This window comes from Mirounga leonina, unplaced genomic scaffold (genome assembly GCF_011800145.1).
Source record: "Mirounga leonina isolate KUSES-001 unplaced genomic scaffold, KU_Mleo_1.0 Mir_366, whole genome shotgun sequence".
Lineage (NCBI taxonomy): Eukaryota > Metazoa > Chordata > Mammalia > Carnivora > Phocidae > Mirounga > Mirounga leonina.
In genome coordinates this window covers 26,240,687-26,251,754 of record NW_023270709.1, presented here as the reverse complement: position 1 = coordinate 26,251,754, position 11,068 = coordinate 26,240,687, and the positions used below count along the sequence as shown (strand labels likewise).

The following is an 11,068-nucleotide window of genomic DNA, read 5'->3' as shown; positions in this document are numbered from 1 at the left end:
TCTATTTTTATGCAAGGTGAAATGACATCTTAAAATACTAGCAAAGGACAAATGCAAAATAAAAGCCAGCCAAGATTAATAATAGCTGACATTTACTGAACGCATACTATCCTTAACCACCGTTCCAGCTTTTTATATGTATTAATCATAGAAACCCCCAACACTTATGTGTTATATACTCGGTATTGTTATCCCCATCTCTCCCAAATGAGACACAGAAAGGCTAAGTGACTCAACCGAGGTCACATGGTTAGAAAGTTGCAGAACGGAATGGATTTTGTGCTCTGGGCCCCTCGTAGCTTATCCTTGATCCTTTTAATGATCGCCCTCTGTTTTATCTTAGAAGTACCAATCAGAACACACGTAATTTTTTAAAAAAGAGAAAAAGTCAAACGTCTGTGACTTTTTTATTGCCATAAGCTGGATGGTGAATCCAAACCAGCTCGCTTGCTGTCCATTTCAGCCAGGGATTGAAGACCCCATGGCCCAGAGGCAGGTTCTGTCTGGCCCCAAAAAACTTGTTTATGCCTCCGGACCAGCCCCGTAGGCATCTGAATTGGCAATTCCTGAGTTCAGCCAGAACGGAATTAATGAAGCGGGGAGAATTCTAGAACCTGAAACAATGCGGCCCCAACCGTCAGAACTCAGTCTTCCCTGGGGGGTCTGGATGTCTTCCGGGTTGCTTCAGGTGGTCTTGAGTGGCCCAGCCATACTACACAGTTCTAGATGCTTATTCCATAAGCAGGCTTACATTACAGGGAGGAGGACATGGCGGCTAGAGCCATCTACGCTCCACCAGGGCCCATGGCATCCGGGCTCTCGAGATGTACCTGGAGACGCTGCGTGGCGTCTGTCTGTACCCACTCAACCACCCGACGTTGAGCTGTTCAAGGTGCATCTGCCAAAAGGCTACAGAAGGTGGGACGGGGGCGCTGATGGCTTTAAGACTCAGTTATCCACAAGCAGCCTCATGCGTGTGACTACAGTTTGACCAAGTGACCACACTCACTGTCCTTACTGTCCAAATCTGGCCATGCTTTCTAAACCTAATACAGCTACGGTAAAATCAAAAGGTAATCTATTAACGTGAATCAAATTTCTAAAATGAAACGGCCTGGTAAATGCTAGGGCACTGAGCACCAGAAAGCCTGCATATGTTTAGACGCAGGCAGCTTTAGGGAGGTTGCGTTAATGTTAAAATCCCGCACTCAAGGAAATGGGAAAAAAACTAAACTAAAAGGCTTCAGCCTCGGGAACCTTAATGTTTTAAATGAAAACAAATGCAGTGTTCCTTTAATAAAAAGCTCTAATCACATCTCTCACCATTTTAATAATCTCTATTCAATTACTACAAAAATGATATATATTACGGCTGCTTCCTCATTCTGGAAAGCTGCCAAGTCTCCAAGCTAGCAAGCACCGGATTCCAGTACTATATTCAAACTCGAATACACCCCAGTTAACACTTAAACATAATAGGTAGAGTCATTAATGCGAACAGAAGAGCCTGAATCGCATGCATATTTATAAGGTCATCCCTTCCTGATTTACTGAACTTCCACGCAATATTACTATTTGAAATCTTACTATTTCTTTTCATAGCTGAACATGCTTAATCTGAGAATCTGCCTCCTTGCTACCGGCACTCCCAGGAGAAATACGTTCCCTTCCACTGGTTACGACACGGGCTTGTGTGTAACACTTCAAAACAAGATTCCCTGGCATCTCGGCCCCTCCGCGTACTGTCCCAGGGCTCCAGTCACAGCGGCCTGACAAACACGGTCTGTAGTTGAAAGTGACATTGGAGCCCCGGGCATCTAGGTTTTCCAACCAAATATAACATGCAACACGAGGCGAAGATAGTGTTCCACGGGCCGTCAAAGAACAGGCTCCTATAAACACAAGGTCAGAACGTACAAAGCAAGAGATGATTTTATATATGGAAAAACCTTTAAAAAATAAAATAAAAAGACAGCCCGATCGTGTCAGTTATTGGTGGAATTTTTAGAGTCGCAAGACTCAGCTCCTAATCATTCTGAATTGTTTTGCACATTACTAATTCAGAAGTAGGAAAAAAATAGAAGGTAATTGCTTTCTGAAAAAGCCACCTACTTTTCAGTGACATGAACATAAAGAGCTTTCTTTCCCTGTATATTATTAGCGGCAAACTTGTAACTTGACAGAATTCACATTTACATAGCAAACTTTCCCACCTGCAAATATGTTTTGAGGTGTGTTTTAAATATCAAGATTGTTTTTAAGTGAGAGACTTTCGGAATTACAGAAACAGAAGACCCTCATGTAATAAGCAAAACATGAAATTTTAAAATCTATTTTTCATAAAATGTAAATTTTCCTAAAATATGCACTAAGAAACAAGTATTTGGGGATGAATATCAAATGGGATTCTGCAATATAAGCTTCCTCAATCTTTTAAAACTGGGCCAAGACTGTGAATTCAGAAACTCAAAGCAAGGTGGTGTAAAGTCAAATTAAATATGCAAAACTGTGTCAATTCTGATTTATGCCCCTAATTTTAATAACCCAGTAAAAAAGTAACAAAACAAGGTGTTACCAAATGAGGACAAAGAGAAGTGCCCATATTCATTAAATAATAATGAGTTTCATTTCTAGTCCATAGGTTGGAAATTATATCCACACAACAAAGAGGCAGGACAGCCGAATTTTCTCGCCCCCTCCAGGTTAGAGCCACACAGAGAGGTGTGGGCAAGGAGAAGCAAGGAAAAGTTCCAGTCTCCACCTCTCCTGGCCCTTTAGCTTGCTCAGAAAAGTTAGCTTACAGTCCTAATAGAATTTGCTACTACCCTGTATGAACTCAAGAGGGAAAATGACACTTTTAAAAATGTGTCCTATCTCACATGATTCATAGAGGAAATCACTCTTACGACCTACAAAGTAGCTATCACAAAACATTAATAATGTGAGTCCTTTGTCGTAGGAATACATGTTGATTTGGGTTTTAGGAACCGTAAAAGCTGGTTGGTGGCCAAACAGGACCAAAATAAGTAATGGACAAACTCTTAAAGAGCATCAGTAAAATGTAAGGTACAAAATGTAAGATACACTGGGTTTAAGTTAAAGGAATTGACAGCAGAGTGCTTCTTGCTTTGTCCATAAAGTATCTTTTTCTTAGGGCGCCTGGGTGGCAGAGTCAGTTAAGCATCCGACTCTTGGTTTTGGCTTAGGTCATGATCTCAGGGTCATGAGATCCAGCCCCGAATCCAGCTTCTCGTTGTGCGCAGAGTCTGCTTGAAATTCTCTCTCCTTCTCCCTCTGCCCCTCCTCTTCATGCTCTCTCTTTCTCTAAAATAAATCTTTAAAATATGTATCTTTTTTCTTTTTCTAATGCACCTTAAAGGGCAGCAAAATAGGATACTATTTAAAATTAAATTTCTTTACCCAGAACCAAGTCTTGGCCAGGAGCAACTGAAGGGAATAAAACTAGAAGAAGGACACTAGAGCTCTAGAAGCAATTTAAGATGGGCGACCAACCTTCTTAGGCTTTTGTAATTCTGCATAATTACTAGACGAAATTCAAATTAGCAATATGATGTTGCCCAGCATGATGTAAGGTCAGAAAGTCAACTAGATTGAAAAAAATTCATGCTTGCAGATTAGTGCATTCGCTGAAGTTAGGAAGTAGTAAGTCTTATTAAAAGATGGGCTTATAAGTCAATTTATACTTCTTTTAATCTTTTAGTTACAATCTTCCTTTAATTAGTAATGAGTTGAAATGAAGAGTAAGCAATTTTAAATACATTTAACTGTACTAAAGCATAAATATCTAGTTCATTAAAAAAACAATAGAAATGGTGTATATAGATAAAATTATCTGAAAGTGTAGCAACATTAACTCGGTAGAAACAATACTCACCGATTCTTCATCTTGAATCATCTGCACTAAGTTGTCCAACACAGGTGTCAGATTTCTAAAGAGATTTTAAAGATGTGGACAGTGGAATCAAATCAAAAGCTTTCACGAGGTTGCTTATTTTCATCATTGTCATATAAAAAAAATTTAAAGCTCTTACTTGGATTTCATATTATTAAAATTTTTGCCTAATGCCAGGTGTTGTATTGATCTGTTTTTACTGAGCCACACTATTAAGGTGGATAGGTCAGATTCTAAACCTGGAAAGAATCAGAGTAAGCAGATAATCAAAACACACATGTATAAATAAATTCTCAGCTGGAACACAATTAAGCAAAGGTGACATGAACTTGGATGACTTTCTCTACCGTCCCGAGGGCCCTGGGATTCTAATCTTTCATTTTCAAAGGAATTTTTTGCTCTCTTTTCATGTCCTATTATTTCACAGGGATAAACTCATTCTCTCAGCAAGGAACGGGGAAAGGATGAGTCTCATCTCTGCCCACAATTGTATAAGAGAAGATCCTAACATCCCGTTTGCTGGTAGGTAACTGCAGTTGCCAATGCAAACTAAACAGGCTCCTACTCACATGCTACTGTAATTGGCAGAAATGAAGCTAATGAAACACGTTTCTGAGTAAATACACAAGGATTTTATTTTATTATCACCAAGAATGCAAAAGGTCAGATCAAGATCATTATCGATGTTCTGATGAGGATTTTTTTTTTTAACTGACTTCTTTTCTTGCGTTTTTGGCCATGGTATCAACTTAGTAAGACTTTTGGTATTGACTTATTCCATAAATAAATTCTGTTAAAACTTAACAGCCCTACTGGTCAAGAAGTGAGATAACACGTTCATTAAGGTGTTGTCTAGGTTGAGCTTTCTATTTTCCCCTTACTAACTTGCTTCAAATAATATTTCTGTTTCTTTTCTGTTTCTGACTTACCGTTATCAGAGATATCTAAGCTGGTGATGTTGTGGATTTCGGCGATGCAGCCTTCTAATACTTGTGCGCCTCCTGATCTCAGCTGGAGAAACACAAACCACACACAAGGTGAAGCGGTCACCTACTGGACGTGGAACCAAAAAATACTAAAAGCAGGAGATACAGTCTCCAACTTGGTGCCAAAGAACGAGTGAACGCTTATCAACTCCATAGCTACCATCAATGGTAAAGAGCCAATCACTAGTCATTGCTACTGTTTCCCATAGCACCAAACTCTGGAAATTGCTAGAAAAAGAAACAGAAGATGGAGACCATACTCTCTGTCAGCATGGGGAATGCAGCTTCTCTCAGCCCACAAGAACTGTCTTCATTTCTGACTTTTGTAAACCTAGCAATTCCCTTTTATACATGGGAAACTGGTATGGATTTTGTTTGATTATTCCAGATTTCAGGGTAGAACTCCACCAAGTAGCAGCAAAACAATCAAAGGAGACAATGAAGATGAAGTGTTGTTGACTGTCATCCACGTCGTGAAGGACCCAGCCTGCCTTCCCACCGAAACAGTGTGCAGTCTCACGATTACAAAGTAAACAGCGAAAGGTGATTATTAAATGATTTGTATAAACTCATCGAGCCACAGAAGAAAAAGATGTTAGATCAATTTAAAATATTATTATGGTTGCCTTGTAGCAAAACTAATTCTCATTCCATGACCTCATTTACTTAAAGAGACAGGCAACCTATAAAACTCAATACTTTGCATCTTTTCCCATAAAACCAAAAGCATTATCTACAGAGGTCAGAGTATCTTTTTATTCTCCACTCAGCAACTATTTGAGTTCCTACCATATGTAAAGGATTGTAAAGGATGCAAATTTCCTGAGCTATGGCCCCTTTGATCAGCTAACTTACTATTTAATAAGGGAAAGAAACTATCATTTATTGGGAACCTATTATGTACCAAGGGAACATAGTACTTCTCTATTGATATAAGAAAATTAAAATGTATCTAAATTTCTATACCAAGTGTAAAATGCAAAATGCTACTCCCTAGAATTTGTGCAAGTTCTGATGTAAGAATTTAAAGAATCCTTAGTTCACTATTTTAGATGCAATATTTTTATGGTACCCGGAACCAAAACCTGCCAATTTCCCTGGCTCCTTGGGTGTTAAGCAGTTTTGGGATTGCTCTTTATTCAGGAGTATTTCAGTTAAGGTATTTAAATTCAGCCTTCCCTACTTTCTATGGTGACAGCAGATTACTCTGGGGGACCCGAAGTGAACTCTAAAGGGGAGTGTCACACAGAGACACACCTGCCCAGGAGGCTGGTCTACACACTCCAGGGAAACCAAGACCAATTAACCCCACAGCTGAGGGGCTTATAACCCAATGTGTGGAGCAACTGCCAAGAATCAGCAGGTATTTTACTACACGTGGTTGTATTCCCAGGTGCTCTAGAGCTTACCCACATGCCCCAAGCCCAGCTTTATCACATCATCTCTAGACTCGCCCCGGCAGATGCTACTCGAAGTGTGGTCCATGGACAGGTGGCAGTCTGCAAAGTTCGCTACTGGTCTTAAGTAAAAAAAGTACAGAAATTGACTATAAATATTTTAGAAACCTTAGTAATAATAATTTTAGGTCTGTTGCATCTAATAACAAAAAATGAGGGCTTATATTGTTTATGTCTTTTTAAATCTTTTTTTATATATTTTTGCAAAAGTATTGGTTTATGATGAAATGGAAGTAAAAAAAAAAATAACAACCAGGTTTTCACTGCAAATAGTTTTAAGAAGCACGACTTCAGATCACAGCTTGTTAATACTTGAAGAAGTGAATGTATATTCAGACTACTTCAAAGTTAAAGCAAAAAATACTTCAAGCAAACACTTCAAAGAAACATAATTTGATATTCTGAGCATGAAAAAATGACACTTCTGAGAAGATAAACGTAAGTGCCTAAGTCTCCACAATTTGATTATTTGCTGTTAGTGATGTCTCTGTTGAGAAGTAAAATTTCTACAAGAAAATCTCTACTTATTATTATCAAGTACAGTAAAAATATTCCATTTACAGATATGGAAAATATAGGTGACATTAATTGCTCAATTCTGCTTATTTTACAAATACTCTTGACTGCTAATATTTGTAGCATATACCCATAAAACTAACATTTTCCAATAGCTAAAAAACAATCAAATATATCCACAGACCCTATTTTGATTCATAAAGTACTTACACAGTGGCCAAGCTAAGGAAAGCCCAAGGAGAAAAAAATGAAAACACGTTATCAGCGGTAAACAGAACAGAGAAGCTGAAGCCTTTATCAATACACCATGTAAAAAAGCAAGAGTCAGAAAAACACTTCCAACTAAAATCTGCTCCCAAAACCCAAATCAAAAATTTAACTAAGAAGATAACTGATCCTCAGTTACCAAGAACATTCAATTGAATTCACAGGTTATTAAATGCCTAAAACTCCCCCAAAGCTAAAGCTTTCCCCAAACAATAAAAGCTCTTCCATTACTGTAAATGAAAATCCTTTTAAATGAATTTGCATAGAGTAGAATTTGCATGTGTCCACGTGTGTGTGTAAAACTGTTTTTTAAATTACCCTCATTTGGATCCCACACACTAACATCATTTAAAAGAAAGCAAGATCAAAGAGGAGTCAAGGTGACTGAATCACTGAATACTTTTCGAAAAGTTAAAAAATAAACTCATATTTCTTTCCACAGAGAAGTGTCCTCTCACTCGAGAACGGTGGAACATTTCAGACGTTACTCATAGTTCTAAGTGAACAGTTGCCTCTAATACTCAAAGAGCCATAATGGGGACAAGAGAAACAGGAAAACTAAAATCTAGACTGAACTTTTATTTGGAAAATTCATTTGCCTTTAGGGCACACCTGGGGGCTCAGTCAGTTGAGCATCCGACTCTTGATTTCAGCTCAGGTCAGCATCAGGGCGCCCACCGGGAACCTGACCCGCAGCGGGTACTATAGTTAGGAACCCCCTACACACACACACACACACAGCACATCTGCCTTCGCACCTCAAAGCTGGGTGAACCACTGTCAAGTCGGACGGAACTGCCTCAGAAGTTCCCATTCGCTTGCAGCCATGTCCTACTCGTTACAAATTTTAGTATCCGGGGCTCCTCCTCCTACGCATCATCAAAGCATCTTGCCATGAACTGTGGAATGAGTTTGTGCCACTGTGGAACGGGAAGTTTCTCCTTAAAAGAATTAACTCTAGGGGCGCCTGCGTGGCTCAGTTGGTTAAGCCACTGCCTTCAGCTCAGGTCATGATCCTGGAGTCCCGGGATCGAGTCCCGCATCGGGCTCCCTGCTTGGCGGGGAGTCTGCTTCTCCCTCTGACCCTCCTCCCTCTCGTGCTCTCTCTATCTCACTCTCTCTCTCAAATAAAAAATAAATAAAAATCTTTAAAAAAAAAAAAAGAATTAACTCTACACCCAGACCTACACCTAATTCTCAGCTGTAATTAGCCTTTGAGTCTCTGATGAAGCCTCGGGGATTTTGCTCTCTCACTTGGAAGGAGAGCGACGTGGAAGAATTCAGTTGCAGCACTTACCTACTCTCCTGAAGTAGGACTGTGAAAAAGATGTCTCAACACAGGCCAAAATGACAGACCCACGGCCTCCCTTCGGGTAGACAGGTACGTGGGGAGAATACATCCGCGTGCCAATTTCACTACTACCATATAAAACAGGTCGGAAATGCTTCTTTTGGAACTAACCTTGAGCGCAATGGAACGCATTTCTTTGAACATCCACACGGATGCTGAATCCTTACCCTTTGAGAGTGAATTAGGATCAGCCACAGGCCATTCACAGACAAGTTGGGCCATAGAGGGTGATATGGTTTTGTGTTGGCAATCAGGTATGACTATAAATGGATGAGACTAATTGTTCTTGAAAGATTTAAAATAGCTTTGAAGGCAATTCCCAAAAAGTGTTTCAGAAAAGGCAGAATATTTATATGGCTTCTAAATAAAAATTTTTCAGGGGGCGCCTGGGTGGCTCAGATGGTTAAGCGTCTGCCTTCGGCTCAGGTCATGATCCCAGGGTCCTGGGATCGAATCCCACATCGGGCTCCCTGCTCCTTGGGAGCCTGCTTCTCCCTCTGCCTCTCTCTCTCTCTCTGTCTCTCATCAATAAATAAATAAAATCTTAAAAAAAAAAAAATTAAAAAAAAAATGCTGAGGACCTGTGATGAGCATCCTTAGGATTTATTTAAAAAAAAAAAAAAAATTTTTTTTCAGAAAGGCCGTACTGACCCATGCTGTGAATTCTGACATTCAAAATAAGGCTTCGCTGTAGTAATCCTCTTCCCTCCCAATTATGGCCCACATGTGCCGGGCTCAGCACGGTGCCAAATACTGTCTCGCAAACTGTTAAAATCTCCATTCCACAGGTGAGAACCAAAGGCTGAAGGAAGGCAAGCCAAGTGGCTGAGCCAGGTTTCAGAGGGCGCCTTTCTGCTTCCAAAGTACCCACCCTTTGCAATGACCCCCTTTTGTCTCCCATGACTACTTGTAATCCCATGTAGACACTTAAAAACACTCAAGGGCGCCTGGGTGGCTCAGTCGTTAAGCGTCTGCTTTCAGCTCAGGTCATGATCCCAGGGTCCTGGGATCGAGCCCCGCATCAGGCTCCCTGCTCGGCAGGAAGCCTGCTTTTCCCTCTCCCACTCTCCCTGCTTGTGTTTCCTCTCTCTCTGTGTCTCTCTCTATCAAATAAATAAAATCTAAAAAAAAAAACACTCAAGTATAGTTGACACACAGTGTTACAACTGTTTCAGGTGTATAATATAGTGACTCAACAATTCTATACATTAAATGCTCACAAAGATAAGTGTGGTCACCATCTGACACCCTACAACGTTATTACAATACCATTGATCATATCTCCTTTTCCATCTCTATAAACGATTCTGACTTGAAAGTTACTTTCCTCTCTCCTCCCGATAAACTCAACCACCTTAGATGATGGCCTTTTATCTTCTGTAACACCCATACAAACCTGATTTTAAAACTAACCAGTGGCAAGTAGCTATTCTGTAAATAAAAGGAACTATTTACTTATAAATATACAAAGGCTTCACGGTATTTCACACACACAGAGGGGATTGTATCTACGAGGGCTAAAGACAGAATGAACAGAAAAAAACAGACACATGCATGATTTAAACTTCCAAGTCGGCGAAAGATTTTTTCTGAGAGCACTACCTAAACTCTGAAGTGTCAAATCATTAAAAGGGTTAGCAGTTAATACTCAAATGGCCAAGCATTCTACAAAGATAATATCATAACCCCTTACACCTTTACCGGAGAGATTTACTCTATCGTGGAGAGGAGCAAAGTGAAACCTAGTTAGATTTGGACACCCATCTGTAAGAAGAAAAATGTGATAAGACGCCTTAATTTAGAAAAATAATTTGGTGTTTCACCAACTTCCACGAGCAGCAACATAAGGTGACTTTATAAGTGTGGCCCCTGGGACTGTGATTCAAGCATTAAGATGGTGGGAGAACATGGCACCAAGGTAGTCTGGAGGGTCCCCATCTCTCAGCAGTACCGCTGCATCATAGAATCCATAAACAAATGGCCAAAAGGAAGTTGTAATTATCACCATCGTAATGGCCAACCCTACCATCAGAGAGCAATCATTTCATCTGGATTCCTGCCTTAGTAAGAAAAAAATTATAAAGGGAAAGTCTAGTAGCCATTGGGGGGAACCATATGAAATTGCCAACAGCCTGCCATTTCTGACCTACAAAAATGTCAATTTTATCAGTTCGCCAAATAGAACTGTCTTTGAAAGTTATTCCCAGTTGCATCACAAAGGAGTTTAAAGAACAAGCTACACAGTGATATAACATAGTCTTCTTTGGGGATATATGGCACCTGACAACTTGAGAAGAAAATATCTAATCATACTTGATGTTCTAATAATTACCTATATAATTAACAACAATCAGGAAAGCATACTTTCATCATGACTCTGCCATTAGTAAGCCGGATTATTTCAGCTTCTTTAGAACTCGCTTTCTTCATTTGTAAGTATGGGAACCAGATGATCACTTACGTCCCTTCATTTTGATCACAGAATTAAACAGAAGATGTTGTACTGAGAGCAGTCACTATATTTAATGAGGAAAGTGAAACATCTGGGTCATTCAGTAGTGTCAGATAGTAGAACAAT

The 11,068-nt window shown here is 39.8% G+C and overlaps 1 protein-coding gene across 5 annotated transcripts in view; it reads right to left on the bottom strand.

The window, feature by feature from the left end:
• CARMIL1 (capping protein regulator and myosin 1 linker 1) overlaps positions 1–11,068 on the bottom strand; it is a 308,617-nt gene that overhangs the window by 105,038 nt on the left and 192,511 nt on the right. For all 5 annotated transcript variants that reach the window (XM_034985796.1, XM_034985797.1, XM_034985799.1 and 2 more), the window contains 3 exons: positions 4,843–4,924; positions 4,053–4,152; positions 3,896–3,950 (listed from right to left, as the gene is read on the bottom strand). In XM_034985796.1, coding sequence (XP_034841687.1) covers positions 3,896–3,950; positions 4,053–4,152; positions 4,843–4,924 — 237 coding nt within the window. The remainder of the gene's footprint in view (positions 1–3,895; positions 3,951–4,052; positions 4,153–4,842; positions 4,925–11,068) is intronic.